The 22930-nt window shown below is 42.4% G+C and overlaps 1 protein-coding gene across 3 annotated transcripts in view; it reads left to right on the top strand.

Annotated features, from left to right (window-relative positions):
• Nucleotides 1-16659, top strand: part of DAB1 (DAB adaptor protein 1) — a 143660-nt gene extending 127001 nt beyond the window's left edge. For 2 of the 3 annotated variants that reach the window (XM_053985430.1, XM_053985428.1), the window contains 6 exons: nucleotides 650-712; nucleotides 1847-1955; nucleotides 3667-4215; nucleotides 5010-5137; nucleotides 6019-6117; nucleotides 13975-16659. In XM_053985430.1, coding sequence (XP_053841405.1) covers nucleotides 650-712; nucleotides 1847-1955; nucleotides 3667-4215; nucleotides 5010-5137; nucleotides 6019-6102 — 933 coding nt within the window. In that variant the 3' untranslated portion in view covers nucleotides 6103-6117; nucleotides 13975-16659. The remainder of the gene's footprint in view (nucleotides 1-649; nucleotides 713-1846; nucleotides 1956-3666; nucleotides 4216-5009; nucleotides 5138-6018; nucleotides 6118-13974) is intronic. The other variant, XM_053985429.1, reaches the window with a different exon arrangement.
• The last annotated feature ends 6271 nt before the right edge of the window (nucleotides 16660-22930 follow it).

The raw sequence follows: 22930 nt of genomic DNA, 5'->3' as shown, positions 1-22930 counted from the left end.
TTTTCTCTTCTGGTCCAGTTAGCCAGGCCTGCATGGGTGGCCTGTTTTGAGCTCCCAGTGAAGGGCGTCCTGAGGAAATATTTCTAACAAGAATTAAATGTAGAGCCACAAACTTGCAATAACCCAGTTGTGCATCCTCCTTCAAGTCCACTTATCCAGGTCACACCTGTCCCATGGGCAAGGGGGAATCAGGCAGCACTTTAAAAGCCCTTCCCTTCTGTATCCTGCTGGCACTCCACGTGCTGCTGCCATGCTCTGAGACCTTGAAGTGAGGGTTTAGGAGAGGAGCCAGGGAAAAGGACTGGACATAAATCATGCTTGGAGCTCACTGATGTTAAAGGCAGAGCACTAATGCATCCAGTCCTGTCCTGGATAGTTGTTTCATGTTTTATTCATTTTTTTTTTCATTTTGGAGAATTCCCTACAGAATTGTTTTATAGGAGTTGTTGGCTGTTTGGGTCCATTAGCAATATTAAAATCACACAGCTTGAGCCTGTGTGCTTCCTCCATGTGGAATTTCACAGTTGAAGCCTGCAGGACTTAGGGGAGGTTTATCTTGTTTGCTGTTACCAGATAACTTTACAAGTTGCAACTGCTTAACTCACAGTTTCTTCTCCTCAAATGGATTTTTTTTTTTTTCTCTTTACAGGCTGTTACCCAACTAGAGCTTTTTGGGGACATGTCCACTCCTCCTGATGTAACCTCTCCCCCAGTGAGTACCCAGGGAAACTGCACTGTGTTTTTCCCTGCATGCCATTTTCAGCACATTTATTGAGCACATCTACAGTTTGTGTCCAGTGGGGAGGATTTCAAAGTAGTTTTTAGGTTGCAGGAAAACAGAAGTGAAGTAAATTGAATGTGCAGTCGCTGCTTCATGACAATGTGCAAAAATACCTTTGATTTTTATTTTTCTGCTCTGCTGTTAAGAGTCACATAGTGTGCAAACTGAGCTGCAGATCTTCTTCCCTGGCTTTTGTCAGAGGGAAGTGCTTCACTGCACTCTCACTGCACTGCAGAAGACCCAGTTACAGCCTCATATTTCATGTGTCTGGATGCACCAAGCACAGATCCCAGAACTGCTATTAAAGGAGGGAAGTAAAGACACAGAGAGAAAAGGCTGGATGTATTTTTAAGGGCAAAAAATAATGTCTCAACATGTTTTTCAGCAGTATAAGATGATAAAAAAATTTCATATAGAGCTTTTGAGCCTTGCATCAAGCTGTAGGGAAGTGTGAATATACTGAAAAAAATTCAGGTGCTGTGAGGTCAGGAGCCTCAGATCTCCAGTATATTCTGGATCATGTCTGGGACTAGATGTTCAAAGCCCTTGCTGCTCATCCTCAGCATACTCCATTGGATTTGGCTTCTCCTTTAATGCAGACCTATGAATTTGGTCCTGTTGGTTAATTAGAAGCAATATTTTTTCAGTTTTCCATAAATCCTGTAGATATTTCATTTACCTTAACTATTAATAATAACTTTAAAGTTAATGCCTTGGTCACTGCCTTTCCCTTTTGTCACCTAATATCTAAAATCACAAGTCTGTGTGTTCTGGAGAAAGAAATTATGTCAATATTTTGGTTGTGAAGTATTCCAGGCAAATTTCACCTTGATTTTTTTCATCTGATAGAAAGTTTCTCCATTTCTTTCTTTTTCTCCCATCCCCAGCAAATTCTAATACTTTTATTTCTATTGCTTCTTTCCTTCTACATCTTCCCATTCTTTCTTCTTTCTCGTTCTTCATTCCCAGCCTTGATTTTTAGAGCTCCAGGTGATGTGATGGCAGTGTGCAGCAGAAGCTGCAGCTGATACATCACCCTTGTGTTTTCTGCCTGTCTCCCTGCAGACTCCTGCTACTCCAGGTGATGCCTTTATCCCATCTTCATCCCAGTCACTCCCTGCTAGTACAGACATGTTTGGTTCTGTACCTTTCAGCACTGCTGCCGTACCCTCAGGTAAGGAATGCACTGGAATTAAAGTCTGGAATCAGATTTGGGGATCAGTGGCCAGCTCTGGTTTGCATTTCAGTACTCGGGGCATTGATTTTAGCAGGGTGGAAGTGGGGAAGGCTTTTGAGGTCAGGGCAAGGCAAAGCAGGTCTTTAACAAGCAGGGAGTGCATGAGTTTGAATTTGCTTACATTTTATAAAGCAGAAGCCAAAAAAGTCACTGGGAGTTCAAGCACAGTTCAGCCATCTGGATAACAGAACTTCTAGGTACAGGAGCAAGAGAAGAAACAGCATTTAGTTTAAATTTTGGGGGTTCTGTGGTAGCAGTGAGTATCCTCTGCTGTCTCCAGTAAACAGAGGCTGAGAATTTGATTGCACTTCAAAGGTATTCCACTTTGTCAAAGCCTGCAGTGTCCTCTAGACTTCCCTGGGTTCCTCAGGGAAGTCTAGAGGACAGAATTCAAAAGCTGGGTGCATTCTGCACAGACACTGTGGTTTGATGGCTGATCTCTCCTGGTGCTCTCAGCCCCACTTAGGGAAGGAAAGGAGGATGAGGAAGAGGAGGAGGAGTGCCTTGAGTCATTCAGCAGTGACTTTCTAATTGGTTACCTCCTCTGATGGCACCAGATCAGCCACTGCAGCTGAGGCAGGTTACAGTGGCAGTGAAGTGTCTGGGGATAATGTCAGATGAAACCTTCTCTGCCGGGATGGGGTCACAGCGGGGACGAGATCAAAGAACGTCTGGAGAATCCATCCTGGATGTCTGTTGGAATGGAAATGTGTCTGAGCTCCTTCCATCACTCAGGAACTAGGTCTCTCAAAGTTCAGTTCCTTATTTCTTAATTTTATTGAGTTTCGGGCTTTTCCCTATATAATATTGCAGCCACCCTTATGTTTGTGATTACAAAACAGCCTAGAAATAAGGGAAAGAGGAAAAGATACAGGAGGGCTGAGGAAACACTCAGGCTGGAAACAAGTTTTAAAGCTATAGCAGTATTAAAATTGAGAGAGAAGTTACATTATGCAAAGTATTAGTGGTAAGTATTGAATTTAAATGTGAAACAGCATATCTGTAAAGCACAGTACTTGTGTCAGTGGAACATAATTATGTTAGGTAGTTCAATTTGTAAAATGTTTTACAGGAGTTTTCGTTTCAGAGCGCTTTGTTGTTGTTGTAAATAAAAAAGCACCTGATCCTATAATTCCTACAGAGTCGAACCCTTGGTAGCTTTAAAGGAGGCTTCAGGTCTGACAGGAAGCAATTATAATTTTGGTTTTAATCATTAATTTCCTCCTCAGCTGGAGGGGGTTATGTTAGCCTAATACCTGAAGCAGTTTGTTGTTAATAGGTATTTAGTGCAGCAGAAGCTCAAGATCTTTTTGATGTTCTCAAGTAATTGGGTAATAACCAAGTGTGAGGGTTTTAATCTGAAATCATCTGGGTTGGATTTTTTTATTAGCAGCAGTAGTAGCAGCATTACGATGCAATTTGAGATGATTGCTTTGCAGAGTCCACCAGCCTGTGGTTGTGTCTGTACTTGTGCAGTGATGTGAATTCAGTGTTCTCAGTTTTCTTTCCGAGTGTGCTGCAGCTCTGGGATCACTGGTGCAGCTCTGCACGTTTCTGATTTATTTATCCTGCGTGCTCTCCACAGCTCCATTAAAATCTTCCATCCCGTTTGTTCCCCCCCCCCTCCTGCTCTCTTTATTCCCTGAAGGTTATGTTGCCATGGGAGCTGTCCTGCCCTCCTTCTGGGGACAGCAACCACTTGTTCAGCAGCAGCTGGCCATGGGTGCCCAGCCTCCAGTCGCTCAGGTGATGCAGGGAGGACAGCCCATCGCGTGGGGCCAGCCCGGCATCTTTCCTCCCACCCAGCAGCCGTGGCCATCCGTGGCTGGCCAGTTCCAGCCCGCTGCCTTCATGCCAACACAAACTGTTTTGCCTTTACAAGCAGCCATGTTTCAAGGTACCATTGCTCCTATAGCCACCGTCCCTCCCACGAGCGATTCCAACAGATCGAGTCCGCAGACAGACAGGCCCAGACAGAAAATGGGAAAAGAAATGTTCAAAGATTTCCAGATGGCTCAGCCTCCACCAGTGCCATCAAGAAAACCAGATCAGCCTTCCCTCAGTTGTACCTCAGAGGCCTTCTCAAGTTACTTTAACAAAGTTGGGATGGCACAGGAAGCAGATGATTGTGATGACTTTGACATCTCTCAGTTAAATTTGACTCCTGTGACTTCCACGACACCATCTACAAATTCACGTGAGTATTTATGTGCTTTCAGCCATCCCTCTCCTCAGACATGACTGCTCCTCAAAGCACTTCCATTTCTTTTTAAATTCTAACCCAGATTCTGAGAACCTTCATGCATGCTCTGGCTTAAGAAATGTGTTCCAGCCATAAAGGAAAATATCAGAGAGGAATTTCAGAGGTCATAAAAATGAACAGCCCATATAGCTACAGTCTGAAATTTAATTTCTAAAATTAAATGTTGTAGTATTTGTTTTGTGATGGGAACATGCAAGCTTGTTGGCAGAAGCCCATGGCATTCAACCTTACAATTGGTTTCACTTATTTCCCGTCCATACTTCCCAGAAATTAGGGGATGGGTATTTGACACATTGGACACCTGGGGAAATTCATTGAAGAGCTGTAAAATGAGCTTATGATGTTCATAGCATGGTGATGGGGGATTTGCAGATTGCTGAGAAGAAGAATTCATGAGATTCACCAGGGGTCAGTCAGAGACCTGTTTCACTTACCTGCCACAGGACAGGCAGCTCACACATTCCTGATGTAATGTAGCAGTGTCTCCCAGGTTCATAAAGACATAGGCCAGATGCAGCCAAACTTAATCTGGAAGTTTCCAAATGAAATCAAGCACATGGGATTGATAATGACAACTGTGCTCAAGTTTACCTCCTGCAGCTCCTCGTTAGAGAATGATTCTCAGGGGTGGTGAAAGTTGAGGGATGTAAAAGCATGAGCAAATTTTGTGCTGTCTTTTTGAAGAAATCAGCAGAATAATTGTTGCTGTTGCCTTAATCCTTGTTTAGCTCCAACCCCTGCACCCCGACAGAGTTCTCCATCAAAATCATCAGCATCTCATACGAGTGACCCTGCTGCAGACGACCTCTTTGAAGAGGGGTTTGAAAGCCCAAGCAAAAGTGAGGAGCCAGAGGCTGTGAGTAGCAAGGAGGTTTCTAAATCCTCATTGTCTCCTTTGAACTAGAAAAGATAAAGGCTGATTAAATGTTGTTCTGTAGTGTCAGAAACAACTTTTCCAGTAGGGCTGGGTGGTGCTTATGGGGGAGCTGCAGCCAGAATTCCCGTCCTGCTTTGGGTTTGACAGCTGATAGCACGGCATTTCTGCTGATGTGCACTAACGCTGCATACAAGGAACCAAACCCAGAGTTCATATGTAAGGCTGTACATGTTAGATGTATCCAATGTCCTCTTTAGCACAACAGCAGACACTTCACTCATGGTAAGGAAGCCTGGGGCAAAACAAACATGCTGAGGCTGCAGAGAAAGATGTGAGAGTTTGTGTGTTAAAAGATGATGGTTGATGTTGTCTTGCACATTCTTGCATCCCAGTTGCTTGCCTAGCTATGTTCCTCAATGTCCTGGCCCTCAGTATGTGATTTCTTTGCCTTTATGGACCAAAGCAAGAAATGTTATCCAAGCAATGACTGTAAATCACCAGGTGTCTTAGGGAGGGAGCCAAAGGCAAGAGGGGGTCGGTACAACAAAAAGTGCAAAATAACCCAAGCTTGGACTCTCTTTCATGGCTTTCAGGGCCTTTTGCAGTTCTGGTTGGCCTGATCCAGTACCTTCTGAAGTCTGTGGCAGCTCCTGCCTGGGCTCCAGCAGGAACTGGCGAGGTCCTTTGGTGCCTGCAGCAGCTGTAGGAAACCGCTACGGCTTTGGAGAGCGGCGAGGCCTCACTCTCTGGTTTTCATGAGATAGGATGTACTTGTTATGCCCACAGCATGAAAATAACCTCGTGTTGACTTTTCACTTTCTATTGTTGAGAAAAAAAGGTGTTATGTTCTTGTATTCTAGCCTGATGGGTCTCAGGCCTCCTCCAACAGTGATCCCTTTGGTGAGCCAACTGGTGATACTATAAGTCCACAGGTCGGTAGCTAGATAGCACAGGTTGGGGTAGGTATCTGTCCTTTTTTTCTCTACACCTTGAGGTGTTCACTTACTCTTCCACCAGTGCCTGCCATTGCTTTCATGGATGCATGGTTTATTTTTTTTTTTTTTTCCTTTACATCTCTTCTGTTTTACCTCTCCATCCTCCGCAGTGCATTCCTCGTGCTTGGTGGTTTGCATGGCTTTTGCCATTCACTCAGTGTTGCAGCTTATGCAAATATGTGTGTTTCAGCTGCATGCTTTAAAGAAATGTAGACTTACATTACTTTGTGTTCAAATTCTGAGGGCAAATAGGGAAACAGAGCCATTACTAACAACATGTTAGGCCGAGCATTTTTTTAATCAAAGCCACCCTGGCCTTCAGTCAGATGTAACATATTAAATGGAATAAGACATCTTACCCATAGACATAACAATCATTAAATAAAATTATGTCATGATACATGAATGTCTCTACCCTAAATCAATGGGATAATCAGTAGAAGAAGCACGTTTATTATCTGCATGTAAAAAATATTGAAATGGGTTTGTGTATTTTTATCTCCAACTGCAAATTAAAAACATCTGAAAATTATCATCATTCATATTACCATTGGCATACTGATGTTTTAAAAATTATTCATCAATGTAAGTCATTTAAACCCAGCCAGACGGGAAAGATGATCTGTTCATCCTTTGTGTTACAGAACACGTAGAAAATGTGGCTGCCTGTGAATGTTCTGTGATTTGTTTCAATACAGTAAATATATTTTGCCAAAAAAACAGTGAAGCTACAAAGTTTTATGAGTGCTGAGCGTTGTTATTCCATCCAAATACTCTCTAGTGTTGCTGTTTGAAGAATATGTTTCATTATCTTCTCCCCGTCTGCCACTCCTGTTTGGTATTGCCCAAATACATGATCTGATACGACTTCTGTGCTCCAGCACAGAGCTCCTAGAGCACAGAGCTCCTGGAGCAAATCCAGAGCAGTGGGAGAACCCTTCCCATTTTTGTACAAAAAATTCCACTGTGTTTGCCAGTGGCTTACCCATCCTCAGTTTAGTTTCAGCTCAAAATTAATAGTTTCATTAGGAGTCAGTTTACTTTGTGCATTAAATATGATTTTAAAAAACCTTACAGTAACTTAGCTTTGATGCACTTGGGAATAATGAGGTTCTCTCTTAATAACATGTGGTGCTGTGAGAGGGCATCTCCCCTCTCTGTAGCTTCACCCCTGCTCAGCTCCTGGGGCTGCAGCAGAAGTAGCATTAAGCTTTGTGTCTCCTTGAGTCCAGAAGTGACAGGGCGAGGAGAAAGTCAAGCTGGGGTGAGCTGCTCCAGCAAGAAGATTCATTATTTACTCCAGTGAGAGCTGCTGCTGCAGATGGATGGTGCCACTTGATAATTTGGCTGTGCCTTTGCCTGACCTTGGCCAGCACTGACATCCCCAGCTATCCCAGCTTCAGACCACTCCAAGAGTTCTTCCCTACATCATGAAAGAGGATTTGCCCTTTTATCTGAGTCCCACACTCTGGAAACCCACATACATCTGTTTATTATGGTTTATCACAGTCAGGGTGGTTCTGCAATTCAGAGCTACCAGGACAGTGTATTACCAGTGATTGCATATGGTTTTGCTGCATTTTTAGTTAATCCCTGTACAGCCTCGCATCAAATATGCATAATTCTCAGAAATATATGCTGGGAAACGTTAACTAATGTTCCTGATTATCGTATTACAGTAATTCCTGAGAGCTGTAGGCAGGAACAGGAAGCTGAACAAAAAAGAAAGCCTCTCTCCAGTGAAGTTCCACTAATATCATTGTGCCTGTGTGCAGAGCCATTCAGCAGCAGTCTGTAGGAAATCCACTTCCCAAAGCCAGCCCAGCTAATTCTGAAGCCTGGTGTCGTCAGAGCAACGGGAAGTCTAATCTCCATGGAAAATTATCAATTCAGGACTTACTGTGGAGTTGTGTATTGAGCTCTGCATTTGGAGAGAAACTTAATGGGGAGAAACATGTCGTGCAAAAGAATCACAGTCTGCATAAAAGCCACTTTTGTGGCTTAGATGGGAGATTACTTCGCTCCTTAGAACGTGGTTCTTACCCCAGGAACTGCACAGTCACAACTCAGCTGAATGGACCTCTCAGGAACAGAGCATTGTGTGCAGAAATGTCAAATCTGTCTGTCCCCAGATCTCTGAAATCAGCTCTGCCTATACCATATCTTTATTTATCTTGATGTATTCAGAATATCCACCTGCCCGGTTTTTTGTACTCTGATCTTTCAAGGTACCACAGCAATTTGTTTTCTTGATTCCTTCTGATACTCTAAATTACCATCTAGTTACAGTCTTCTCTTCTCCTATTTTTCCTCTCCTCCTTTTGCAATCTTCTACTTCAGCTCTCAAAATCCTCATCCTTCCAGAAACAGCTGTTTCTAGAAGTCACCCTTCCAGAAATAGCTATGAGCTCTTAGTAGATAATTGTGACATTTTATGGATATATTACATTTTTGTCCCTTTATGGTTAAAGATAAGAAGCAGAAAGGCCCAACTTCCACAGGTAAAATGACATTAACTCTTTGCAGAGCTGTTTATTGTATTTGGTTGTTTCCCCTTTGTTCATGCATGCTGTTGAGGACAGAAGGGGTGAAGAAAACACAGAATAAGATGACTGCCGCCTTCAGATTATTTATGTTTAATCCCCGCTGCTGTCTTTAGATTATGTGGGGAGTCACTGTGGTGAAAGGAGAGAGAGGGAAAGAACTGTTTCTTAGCTCTGATCCTACCAAATGTCTTAAACTTTCTTATTGTTGACATTTTACATTAAAGCAGGGAGTTTGAACAGAGGAGCAAACGCAGCTCTATTGAGCTGCTGCCCAGCTCTAAACTTGCACTGGCAATCATTCATGAGAGATTCTCAAGAAACCTTCAAAACATTTGTGGCTAGAGCGTATCTCCCTGAAAAAAAAATTCTTCAGTTGTTCTGAGAAATGTGTGCAGACAATTAGGAGAGCTCAGAACGTGTCACAGCCTTCACAATGCCATCAGTGCTGTCAGGAGAGCAACAGTTCATTGGAATATTTGTCTATCAGCTTTTGGTGGTGCTTTGGTGGCCCACTGCCATCATCCATCTTGGAGCAAGTGCTGTGCTTGGTGATAAATCTTCCTAAAAATCTTAGTCAGCTCCGGGATGGGCTGCTGTAACTCTTTTATTTGGGCTGGTTTTAGGAAGTGGAGAGAAAACAGCAATTTATGGACAAAGGCTTGGGTTACCTGGGAGCTTAGTGAGCCTCAGGAGGGAATATCAAGCTGAGTCTGCATCCTCCTCTTGCTTCTGTTGCACCAGGACTCCAAATAAGCTCAAAGTACTAAAGGCTGTATTTGCAGGATCTGTTCCAGTCTTTCACCTGGCTCAGTCAGAACTGGATAAAGTCCAAAGAGAAATTCCTAATTACAGGTGACCTGTTCTTGCTGTAGGCTCTAAAACTGTCATTCTCTAGCTAAAGACAGAGGGCTGAGCAGGGTTGGGAGCCTGAGAGAAGTAGTGTTGTGTCTTTGGAAGGGGACCACAGGTTGGGACGTCCTGCTTCACTGCAGAGAAATCCTAAAATTAACATTTCAGATCTCCTGCTCAGTTCCTATTTCCCAGAAATATGGAGGGGCATGAGCAGAGAAATTCAGGCTGCTCTGTGAACAGGGGCATCCTGCAGGTTTGCCCTCATCTCTGCTGCTGCATTCTCCTTCAAGCTGTCCATTGTCATGTGGCCAGCTCATACAAGGGCTTCTCACCTCTTCAGTGTCACCAGCCCAGCTGAAGTCACCTTGTACCCTTCCATTTCTGCAACTTCTTCCTCTAAACAAGAGACAGTGTTCTTTGTAGCTTCTCTAGAGCTGTGTTCTTGCTGATTTGCAAAATAACAATTCAATTTAGGGACAAGCTTTCCTCGTTTCCTCTGTGATGAGGTCATTTAAAAGTTCCCTGTCTTCTGCACGACAACTGATTTCAAAAATCTACTTGTGAAAATTTAGCATCTTTGAGACTTCTGAACAATTTGCTTCAAATTGGCCATCAGGTTCGATTGTTACAAAGGAGAATTGACAGATATGTAGATGGAAGGATATGTGGATGACAGATCTGGAGATGGAAGTAATTGTGTGGCTACTGTTTTGGGAGAGGGGCCCAGAAATAATCAGTGTTTCTTGGCTGCAGTTCATTTTTATATCAGGACTAAGATATGGGGCAGGTTCATCTTTGTGAGTAGTTGTCACTGCGTTTTCATTTCATGGATGTACAGCATCCATCTTGCTACTAAAATGGCAGAGATTTTTAGAATGCTAATAATTAAACTGGATATTTGAGACTAGGAGATATTCCCAGGTGGGTTTATGGTAAGAACAGAGGCATAATCCTGAACTAGAGTGTTGCTGTATTTATGCTGCTAACGGAGGCTGTAAGAAAAATAACCAAATACTAGTAAGTAATAATAAGTAATAAATAAAAACTGGCTGTTAATGGGGCAATAGGAATGACCTGTCTTATCACCAAAGATATTTAATTTCAACCCCGCTTGCCAACTTTACTCTGTCCTATTTTTCTATGGTCAGCATGCAAAAAAACAGAGAAGACGCTTCGCACTCCCACCCCCCTTCACTTGCATCCCCAGCACAAGATGCTCATTTTGTGTGGCTCTCCAGCACACTTATTTCATGAAACTCTTTATCATTTGAGCCTGCCCTTTCTGATCAGTCACCCAGGAGTAAAAGTGGCTGTAAAGGGCATGGAAATCTGTGCAGGCCTCACCTCCTCAGCTGAGAACATCTTGCCTGCAGCTCTGCATGGAGCAGGTGCCTCGCAGTGATCGAAGGGCTGCCAGGGTAAAAATAGTTTCTTCCTAGCCCACAGTTATGTTTTGGGAGTTACTTCACCCCTGCAAGCCCGAGTGGGTGCTGAGTCTTTCAGGAGATGCTCTCCAGTGATTAGTTCTGCTGGGGAGCAGGTGTTAGTATCTTCAAATGGGATGCAAATTTACTTCTAGCATAATGTTATTCTAAAGCATTAGCACCCTTGCTGCCTCACACAGTAGTGGACTACACCAGAAATGGTGTTTGCTGCTGTCTTGTCCCCTTTAAAATGGGAAGGATAAAATTATTTGCAGCATGAAGTATTTCTGGAATACAGCAGCAAAAAAAAAGGTGTTTCCAGTTCTTGTTTTGGTTTCTCCCTGTGGATTGATGAAAGCACATCAGAAGTGATTCTGGGCCAGTTCAGCAAGGAGAGCACTGTAAGATTCGAGGGGTTTATGTGAATTAGAAGCTTTGTCTGCTATTTTATTTGTTCCTCTTTTTGTTCTGACAAAGACCAGTTCTTTCCTTTTCTTCCCTCTGCGTCTGTTCCTAATGCAGTGGTAGAAGTAGAAGGCAGAAAATGCTGGTGAGATGCTGTGAGAAGAGTTAATGCTCACCTGCCTTTTCATAACATGCCCTGTGACTTTTGTGTGGATTATGTAAAAAATGGGGGTTATTTCTGCTTTCAAGACCCTCCAAAATAGTGCCTGGCACTGTGGGAGGAGCTGTCCATGAAGTCAACAGCACTCAACTCTCCTTTTGCCTCTTTCCTGTCCCTTTCGGCTCTCTTTTGTCCTCTTGAGTACCAATATTTTACAGACACCATTTGCATTGTTGGGCTAAAAGCATGCTTGAATTGGCTCAAAACAAGGCTAGAAAACAAATCCCAGGCATTGACCAAAACCCTTTGACTGGGAAGACTGCACACAATTGCTGCAATGAATTTCTCGTTTAGGCATCTGAAGTGAGAAATCAACTGAAGGGAAGAAGCAAGAGCACACTTTTCATGCAAAATGCTCTGGTCTGCTGGAACAGAAATTATTCAAATCAGTGGGAAATGCAGGCCTTTGCCACATCAGGTGTTTGTACAGATAAATGTGTTGGGTATGAATCAAAGAAGTTTCTCACTGTAAAGGCTGTCTCGTGCTTGTTGGAAGTGCTGCTGCTGCTGAGGAGCTCCTCCTCCTCCTCTTCCAAGGGTGTGCAGTGCAGTGACACCTTAGGACACCTGTTACTTCAGCAGTTCTGCATATCTGAAGGATATTTGAGGACAGCTCTAACAAGCAGACTTGACATTTTGAAAAGCTCCTTTTTTCCCTGAAGGCGTTTGAAAAACTGACATCTTTTGTTCCAAAGGGATGTTCTCCCTCCCTCTCCTTTTCTTCTCCTCCTTCCTTTTCACTTCCCTTTGCAATGACCTTAGGTTCAGCAACTGCCTGAAGAATGGCCTGGTGTGTGTCAGGTTCACACATTAATTAGTACAGATTTTCTCTGAACTAGCTGTGATAGATCATTCTGCCAGCTTCAAGCCTGCACGTGAATATTGGCATAGGTAGACTTAACTCACAGTGAGTGAAAAGCAGCTATTTACTCTCAGTCATCTCCTTTGATTAGCTTCAGTTTTTCAAGGTCACAAAATCTATTTGCTTCTTGCTGGGGATAATTTCAGCAGCATTTATTTAATCACTCCAGAGGGTTTCTCTCACTTACAGTGCTTGTAGTGTACTCAGGGCTCCACGTGGGCAGCGGGTGGGGAAGCATTGTCTGCAAGCTCCAGAAATGCAGCAGTTTTGGGGAATAAGAGACAAATTCCCTTGGCACGGAGGAAACAGGTCATATTTTGGATTTGTTGTGTGTTCCTGCACTCTAAGGCAGGACAGGGCACTGGGATGGGGCAGAGCCTGGAGCACTGGCCAGGCACCCTGAGCACAGAGCACCCTGTGCATCCACCTTGAGGCTGTTCTCCTCATCCCCAGCATCACTTTGACAAACAGTGATTAAAATCCTGTGCCATCCCCTGGCAGGCCTGTCTGTGCTGCTCAGTGCCCAGTGATTTGCCAGCCTTCTGGGGTTTTTTTTTTTTTTTTCTCAAAAGTCAGCTCCTGCCTCTGCTGCTGTAACACGAGTTGATTCTACCTTGGTTAAATTCAACGTTGTGGTGTGGTATTTGAATATTTATTAAGCTGTGGAGAGTTAATGCAGTGTGGCATTAATTAGCCTTTCTGCCTGTCTTGTTCCTTTTTTAGATGTCATTCTTAATTTAATAAATTAGTTTCTGGAAATGAAGTAGAGTGGATTCCAGGGCCCACGGATGGTTTGCTACCCACCTCGGCTGAGATGAACACAGTGTTAAGAAAGCACAGGGTGTGTCATCTATGAAGCAACAGCTGAAGAACACGGCAGCTTTTCCCCCCTCCCACATCCAGGGGATTCCCAAGAAAGTATCTGTTAACCAGTTGACATGCTTTCCTCCCAGCTTTAAGGATTGTACTAATGGTTCCACAGACTCCTAATCCAACTGTGCAGGGCTGGCGCTCCTCGTTCTTCATGGGCAACTCATGTTGTTTTAAATCCCATCACAGCTTCATTAGCTCAGCTTTCCGTGGCAGTTTCTGTTTGCAAGTGGTTTTCTCCTGACTTGTGCAAAACCCACAGTTATGTTCTGCTCTTGTGCTGCTGGGGGGAAACTCAGCCTTGTACACGGGCTGCAATTCCGGCCTCTGAACTTCCAAACATGTAGCCCTATAAATTATCATTTAATTCCTTCATATGTCCATGCCCGGCAGTGAGGGTCAGTGCATGGCCAATGCTGGGGGAGGAAATGGAGAGAAAACACCCATTTTCTGAAATAATTCCCATTTTCTTCACCACTAAACGGGGGTGCCACGATCAGGCGCAGAAGGCAGCACAGAAAGCAAACACTTCCTGTGGGTTTTGACTCACAAGGTATCGCTGCTCTCGAGCAGATGTTGTAAAAATGTTCTGAAAATGCTCTCTGGAGACATCTCTGCTCATTTTATTTTTGTTGTCCCCAGGAAGCAGAACCTCTCTACGCGCAGATTAACAGACCTAAGAAATAGCATTGTTGCAGGCTTGTGGTGCTCCAAGACTCAAACGAAACCCAACAACCTGGCGGGCCTTTGGCTTTCAAGCTTTTTTCTGATTGATTTTGTCTGACAAAGGAGAGAGTTTGCCCTCCTGGACTGGCTCTACGAGTGTTCCTGATGTGTTTTTTTGGCAACCAATGGCAGATTCCTATGGCAGCACAAAACAAAAACTCTCCCTGCTTCTCATACCACGAGTGCAGCCCCGTCCCCACAAGTGGTGGGTATCCGGACTAGGAAATCCTACTCCTCGGTCTTCTTTTAAACATTTGTCACCTTCTGTGTGCCACCTACAAATAACGAGCATCTGAAATGTATTGGGTGTTAGACATTCCTTTTTTTCTCCTTTTCAGCAAAAAGCAGAGTCTGTATGTAGCAGTGGCATTATCATCCAACAGCCTTGGGGGCACGACTCGGCACTTTTTATGTCACGGTGACATGTTTTTCATCTTCATTTACATCAGGCTGATCCTGACCCTTTTTTTTTCCCCTATGTAGACATATTTAAAAACAACAACAAAATACTGGTGGTGTCCTTTTTTTTTTTCTTTTTTTTAATTTTTTTTTTAAATGTATTTCTTACTCTGTAGTTTTGTATGAGTGACAGATCTAACAGCGAAACGCCTCCTGCGGAAATGATTCCCAACTTGAAACCACAGAACAGAACTCAGTTGTTTGTCCATCCTTGACTGAAAATGTTGCCAAATGGACCTTTAAGTTCTAGCACATCGTGAGGAAGAAATGCTGCTTTCTGTTGGAATACTCATGTTGTGGGTAGAGAAAGGACATCGAGTCCCACGGAGGAAAGACAAAAGAGTCAGTATTTCCTAGGAAACTCTAAACAAAAGTGCAGAAAAGGAATATTTTTATTTCTTCAGTATCTTGCTGCTGTAATGCTATGCAGACAAGTGTTTTCTTCTCTGTGTGCCATTTTTGATGAAAAAAAAAATCATTTGCCAAATAATACTGGTATGCTTCTGGTTTAGGAGTTTGGATGAAGCGGACTTGACAAATGGGACAAGGACGGCATGGATTTTGGAATAACAAACTGACTCTGTGATCAGAATTGTTCATCTTTATCACTTTTTGTACATCAGAAAAAAAATCAAATGGGATTTTTATTTTATAACTTGAAAAAAAAATCTTACTGTTAAACTCTTTAAATGTTTAAGGGGAAATGGCTTTAAGGAGTTCGAATGAAAATTGCCATTTTTTTTTGTAAATATAAATGTTATGAAAATTCTTTTACTAATGCCATTACACAGTAGAGAAGGTAGCAAGTTGCAGTGCTTGGGAGGTGTGGCAAACCCAGTTTGTGGTTCTCACATCACATATGTTTTTTCACATGCTTAACAATAATGGGCTGAAGCTCAAGTGCATTTGCCAAAAGCAGTCAGCTTGTCAGCAACTAGTGAAATTAATGGGAACACATGATTTTATGGTCTAGCATTATCACACGGACATAATTCCACTTACAAGAGATCACTTTCCATTGACATTCCTTTGAACCTCTGCATAGAAGTCATCCAACTGTTTACACGCAGAACAAAAAGAATTTAAAACTTCCTTTTTTTACATTTATGAAGCAAAAAGTGCAGTGTTTGGGTTCATATGTTTAGCACATGATTTTCATAAAGAATCTATATATTTTTGCCCTACAGAGAATTGTTATACAGGTCAAATGTGTTTTCCTGATGTTCCTATGCAGTTACAGTATATTGAATTTAGTGGTTTAACACTAAAAAGGAAAAAAAAAAAGAAGAAAAAAAAAAGAAAAAAAGGTTAAAGAAATCAAAGGATTAATCAGTTTTTAGGGTTATTGTGCAGATTTTGTTTTTAAATTGACACATTAGGATTTACATTTTTGTCATGATTAAAATAGGCCTGGAGTTATAAATGTTTTGCTTTCTTTCATCTCTGTTATAAGCTGAAAATGGTTTAGAAGGCAGAATAACTGGTGGTGATTGTTGGTATGTGCAACCAAATCTTACAACACAATCCCATTCTTTTGTTTTGAATTAGAGAAATTAGAGAAATGTGCATTGCAGAATGTATGTGAATGAGAAATTAGCTGTGGATAGACCTAATGAACCTGCAGAGAGGAGAATTTTATCCCCATCCACGGTCATCTGATGCTTGTTCCTTAGTCATGTGCAAACAGCTTTGTAGCAAATCTTATTTTCCCATTGGAAGATCAAGTTTTCCAACTGGAGGAGATAATTTAAGACCTGGTGGATCGAGTGTTTCAGGATTAAAAGCAGAGGTAAAAGCGTTTCTGGAGGACGCTTCTGTCAGAATATTTTCCTGATTTGCACAGTGGTGCTACTTTTTTCCTCAGCTGCTTTTTTTGGGGGGTTTTGTCCTGCACATGGAACCACAAACCCAGTTTTGGTTCATCACAGACATTGGAGGTTTAGTGCCATCAGTGCATTTCCAGTAATGGGGTGAAACACAGAGGAAAGAAGAGATTGGTGTCTCAGAGGATCACATTTGTAGGAAGCAGATCACTCACAAATAGGTGCCGAGGGAATGAGGCTGGAATTCTGGTGTCTGGGCCATCACCACGGACCTCTGTCTTACTTTTGCTCATGAATAAAAGCAGATTCTGGTTTGTCTCGTCCTGTGATCGTCCTTGTCGTGGCTGGGATGCTGAGCTGAAAGGGCTGCAGGGCCTCTGCACTGTACCAGTATTGTAGATAACTCAAATATCCAGCTTGTGCAATTGTTTAATCCCTCATCCTTCACTAGCACTAAATTCGTCACTTTAAATTTACAAACCAGGGAACCCCACCAGCCATCCTGTTACCATCCCCCCCCGTAGGTTCTTGATCTTTACCTGTCATGAAAAGATATTTTGATAGATCGTAGTCATCCAAGTGTCTGATGAAACCTTTCATCTCAATAACGTACTGGGCACCTTCTTTGCAAAAAATGTTTACTCCGTGGTTTTCATTCATTTTTATTTCTGCATTCTGACACTTATTTTTTTAATAAAGATGAGAAAGATAAAATGACTGTTGCAGTACATTTCTAAGCCTACTTTAACTTTACCTCAGATAACGACCATTTGTTAACACATACGGACACATTATTTTTAACTTTATGTGTAATGCATTCAGCAACAACAACAGAAACCAACAAATTTTTAGAGATTTTTCCATTAATTTCTGTAACACACCATGTAATACTGTTATGAATAAAAACATTAAAAAAAAGGTGTCATTTCAGTAAGTTTGTTTCATAGCTTGTGCTCCTCTGGGATAATTCTGCCAGACTTTAAATGCAATGTTTGTGCCTGGCATGGCCTTTATTTTTGACAGTGGAAATACCTGGGAAAGGAGAAAATCCTCAATTTGGGGAATAACTAATGTTGAACACCAAGTGTTTCTTATCTTGCAAATGTGTAACTTGCTGATTTTAATTGCTGCTGCCACTTTTTTGGGCTCTTTTTGGGTGTTTTAGGATGAGCATCCCAAACCAGCAGGTGTTTGTATCACCTCCTGCAAAATCCCACATTCCTGGGACAGCCCATGCTGTGTGATGCTCCCAAAGCTGGTTTATCTTTGTGGCATAAAAAGCTGAAATCACTTTGCTCACTTTTTTCATTCAAGTGGGATTTGAAATTAAAGATGTGCATTTAAACATGACAGTTTTGAAAGCAGAACCCCCCCTAAATTTTCCAGTAATGTGCACAGAAGTGATAATAAAGCTCAGCTGAGAAGGAATTTTCCCATTCTCTGCCAAGAGAGTAATGCAGTAAAATTTAAGAGTAAGAAATACATGTTCTATGTACAGGGAAAGAGAGAGGTGTGGATGTGTGCACATATATTTTATTGTGTTTCAACTTTTTGATGTCTCATGCCTGCCTCAAAATGCCCAGTAGGTCATGGTGAAACATCCCTTGCCTTTGTCAGTGAACATTGTTGAAATACTTGGATCCCACCTGAGAATAAAGGTTATTCTGCTGTGGTGAGAGCACTCCAGTGTTAATGGCATTTTGATTTGTGTGTAGGTAACTGTACCCAGGTGTCCTTGGAAGGAAGAATGTCATCTCTGGTTTTCAACCAGCTATAAAACATCAACTTACATAAGCCACAGCTAAGTGTGGATTTAAATTAAAATGCATTTTTACAGCGAGGGCTAAATCTGGTCTTGTTGATCCTCTTCTGGTACCCTCACAGTGAGGCTGGTTGCAAAATCAGAAAAATTGGCTCATGTTCTACAGCTGTTGTGTAAACTCAGTTTAAAAATTCAGAATGAGCAGGTTTGAGGTGTAATCTGGCAACGGTGAGGAAGAGGAATCTGAAGGAGGGAGGGAATCTGAAGGAAGAGGAATCTCCTGTTCTGTGTGCTCAGGAGGGATAAGAATGTATTCTACTGTGCTGTGTTTATGTGCTAAATCACATTAATACTGCTGTAACTCAGAGTCCCTGTGTTGTGTATGAGAGTGCCCAGCTCACACATGCCCCCTTCAAGAAATGGTCCCAATTTAACCAATGCTGATTAAGGCCATGATCTCATGCAGTAATGAGAATTTCATTAGCAAACAGTTTGCAGAATGAGTCTGTGGTTTTACAGCACTGAGAACACTGTCAGATCTCTCCTTTTTCCATGTCAGTGCCTTCTTTGCTTGTATAGACTGGGAATATGCAATTTTCACTCCCTCACACTGGATTAAAGGCAGTGTTTTCTGTGCTTTAATCTCTACTCAGTGACAGCTGCTGCAACAGAGAAGGTAACCTCTTTCTGGCTGTTTTTTAGGTTGTGAAATATATTTTCATGCACTGTTTTCTTTTTTCTTTCCTTGCTTTCTGAAGAGCTCCTTGTCCTGTCAGGTTCACATTTATGGCTTTCCTGGCAAATGCTGTTCTCAGTCAGAAGAATATCACGTCAAAGGAATGAGAGGGGATATCTGCTGGCAGTTTTCCACAGAGGTTTGAATCTGTTCTCTGCATTTCCCTCCCTGAGCCAGCGTGGGATGCACACAGAGCTGAAGGAACACAGTGAAAGTCCATCTGAGCAGCAGGGAGTGCAGGCACAGCTCCTGGCTTCTCCTCCTGCTCCTGCTCGTGCCATCCTGGCACTCAACCTCCTGCTCCTGCCTCTGGGCTGATGTTACTGCTGCAAAAGCCATGATTTGTAAGAGTATTTCTCTCTTGTGCTGAGGTCTTCCATGAATTCTTCTCACACTGATTTGCTTTTTAGGATCAGCCCCATTAAAAACCTTTATTATGTTGTTTTTAAATACCCCGGGTAAGACTGGCTTGGGGAAGAATAAAGTGGGTTTGGTGGGATTTTTTTCTGGTTTTATTTGCTGTCTGAAGCTGAATTGCACATTTCAGCTCATGACAGTGAGGAATATGGGGAGATATCCTGATAGGATTTCCTGAGTACCTCTAACATGGCCTTTCTCTTTATGAAATTATCCTACTGGAGGCAGGAAATATCAGGTCTATTAGTGAAACAGTTCTCCAGCTATTAGTTTTTAGAGCTTTAAATAGTCTTATCTCAACGGATGTGTTTGCCCTGTGGCTCATCTATCACCCTAAAATGTTTTATCAGCACCTGAAAAAATCTCAATGAGAAGAATAGCCTCAGATGTTGCCCATTCAAGGGGCTTTTAGATACATTTTTTTTTTTTTAAAGAAAAAAGGTCTTTTAAGATCTTGTATTATTTGCTGCCTTTTCAACCCTGTTTCATAGCTCTTGTAGCACCACTTCTATAAATACTCCTCACCAGCAAAGAAAGGAAATCACAATAGATTAAGGGAAAATCAGGTTAACAGGCAGCAATCTCTGCCCATTCAGCCTCAGACATTTGTGAAAATAAAGGATTAGGAAGAATTACTGCCAGGTACTAGCTGCAGGGAAAAAAAAAAAAAAACCTTTTGTGACATCTTTGTCTTCTCTAACAGTTATTAGAGAAGAACAGCTCTCAGTGTCAGAAGTGAGCTGTATTTGAAATGAGAAGTCATAATGCTGTGAGGTGTTGCATTGTTTGTAAATTTTGTACTGTTCATTTGACACACAGATTATGAGTATCTTTTTTCCTTTAAGAAATGCTGTTTCTAGTTTGAAAACAAGTTGGTGTGTGTGTTGTCTTGAGGTCTGATGGAGAGGAGATGGAGACAATGGATGGGACATGGAGGGGTTTTCTTTGTCTTACCCTCTTCACAGGACTTCAGAGCTTTTAGAGTAGGTGAACCTGTGCCAGATGTGGCCTCAGTCACAATGAGACATTATTTTTAGTGGATCAAGAGCCAGAAGAGGAGAATTAAGTTCAGCAAGGTGAGTTTTTTATGCCCACGGCCTTCCAGAGAACAGCCTCACAGCAGAAAATAACAATGTTAGTCACAAAAATGGTGATGCAATGGGGTTTGTTGTAAAAATCTGGAAGTAGTCTTTGGTTGTGAATTTTACTATATATTTGCCACCTTATGCTCTTCACAATTAAAATTGGTGGGAAGCTTCCTTTTACTTTTGAATGAGTTTTTCCACAGAAGGAAACACGTTCTGAGTTCTAAAGCCAGGAATAAAACAGTTTTCTCAGAGGAGAAAAAGCAACTTTTTGAAAAGTGCACTGATAATTCTGTAAACAGCTGCTTGCTGGCTCCAGTCTGATTTTTCTTTCAGCTCTGATGTATTTCAGTTTTTCTTTTAACAGGAAACTGCCATTTAAAGAACCATCATGGTTGGTGCAACTGTAGAGGAATCATTTAGAGGGAGCAAAGGCTCCCAAACTTGGGATATTAATTCTGCAAAGGATGTGTTGCACTCGCAGGCTCCATTTTCATGGTGGGCATTTGATTTTCAAGTGTGATAAATGCTAATTCATCAACAGAGAGAGTTGTTTTAGGACTTCAGCTCATCAGAAAGCCACAGTCACCAGTGGAGAAGGAGCAGCAGTGGAAAAGAGGCAATATTCCCCCTGATCCATGGACCTGAGGAAGCAGAAAATGACCTGTGCTTGCTGTCATAAATTTCATGTGTTAGACCTACTTCTAATTAAATCAGGTTGTAAATTATGTGTAAAACCTGATGGTGCTTTTTAGTTCTCTCTGAAAAATGTGTTGAGCTGTAGGAAATTCTGTCTCCTGGGTCCTTGCTCCTGTTCTAGCCTCACTTCTGGTAATTCACCACTCCTCCTGCGTGTTCATTCACCACTGAGATATGATGAGAGGCAGCAAAACAAATACAAGCAGCAGAGAGGAGCTTGAGAATTCCACGTGCTGGGACCACTGTCATGGTTTGAAGTTATGTCTAGAGGGTGCTCTGTGTTTATAATCTTGGTTTATCTTTTACTGCTGTTGAAATATTGGATGTATTTCCCAGCCAGCAAAGGTCTCATGGATGGAGAGGTCCTTCTGTAAGTGGTTTTTTCTTCTTTTTTTTGTTGTTTTCTTTCTTGTCATGGACAAATGATTAACAACTGAATCAACTGTGCCAGAGGTTGAGCAAGCTGTATCACACAGGCACATCTTGGGTTCAGGCTGGGGCAAAGTCATTTGGAAGGAAAAAAAAAAAATCAGGCAGAAAAGGCAAACAGAAAGCTTTGCACAGCCTGAATCATCTCCCCTAACAGTTTGTCCTCAATGTCTAGAGGGCAGTTTATCACCGTGCTCAGTTGCTCTGGGTTAAAAAAGGGCTGTCTGAAATGCAGTCTTTTATTTGGAGCAGATTCCTACAAGGATTCAGTTATGTGCCTCTCTGTGTTAAATTGTTATCATCAGGCTGCCATGCCAGAAAGGTGTCTCAGCCAGTTGCTGATTTTGCAGGGACGTGGCTCCACAGGCAGAATAATGTCATTTGTAAGGTAACTGTGACATTTTAAGGTGTAGCACTTGGCCAGGTAATGGCCTGAGGTTGTTTGGTTTGTTTGTTATTAGTGAGTATGAATCATTTTATGTGTAGCACCCATCATTGCCATAATGAGCAAATTAAAATGAATTTACTCTTTGTATCACCAAAGCACTCAGAGATGTGTCCCAGGGTGAGAGATTGTGCTGCTGAAAGCCAGAATTGCACGAGTCAGGCTGTCTTCTCATTGTCCAGCAAGGGGAAGGGTGGGAAAACACAATGGTATTCCTCATTTTGTGCAGGAAAACACAGATTCAGAGAACTTCGCCCTCTCTAAGATACTTGCTGTAGGCTAAGCCTAATAGGAAGATGAAAGGAAAGACTCTCGTGTCTCAGGAATCAAAAAGCTGTACCTGGAGGGAGAAGCAGCAGGATGTGAAGGCTCAACAGGCAACCAAAGAAAAACTCTTCCAGGTTCTGTCTGATCTGCCTTTGAAAGCCCAACTGAACTGATGGCCACCAGCCCAGGGTAAGTTCTCAGCCCAGTCAGGACCATTTAAGAGAGAGAATGACTCAGTGCAGCAGCAAGAAAACACCGAGACATTACATTTGATACTCTGGCAGGTCCTGCTTTCTTGGGCTCAAGATTTTGGGGATGTGGAGCAGGGAATCTCTGTGGCATGGCCCAGCCAGGGCTGGGGCTCTTGTCCTCCCCAGCAGCAGGAGAGACAGGGAATGGCACTCTCGGGGATAAGACTTTCCTTGAGGCATGAGAATAAGTGCTTATGCCTGGTGTCTGACCTTCCTCTGGAAGACAGACATGAAAAGCAGCAATAAATAAATGATTCTGCACTCTCTTCCTAGAAAGCCGACTTGAGTTTACTTATCACTTCCTTCTTGCCAAGACTCAAATATGTTTCGTTTGTTGAAATATTCATTTTCCCCGTCCCTTGAAAAGGAGCATTACAAATGAAAGTGCAAATTGCTCCTAGGCACAGCTCTGCTGGCCTCGGGAAAGCCGTGTGCTAACCACTGCGGCGTTTACCTTGTGAGCCTGCCAGGTGCTGGGTCATCTGCTGTTTACAGGGTG

This window comes from Vidua macroura, chromosome 9 (assembly GCF_024509145.1).
Source record: "Vidua macroura isolate BioBank_ID:100142 chromosome 9, ASM2450914v1, whole genome shotgun sequence".
Taxonomy (NCBI): domain Eukaryota; kingdom Metazoa; phylum Chordata; class Aves; order Passeriformes; family Viduidae; genus Vidua; species Vidua macroura.
The sequence above is the reverse complement of the archived record's forward strand: the minus strand, read 5'-3'. Positions and strand labels throughout refer to the sequence as shown.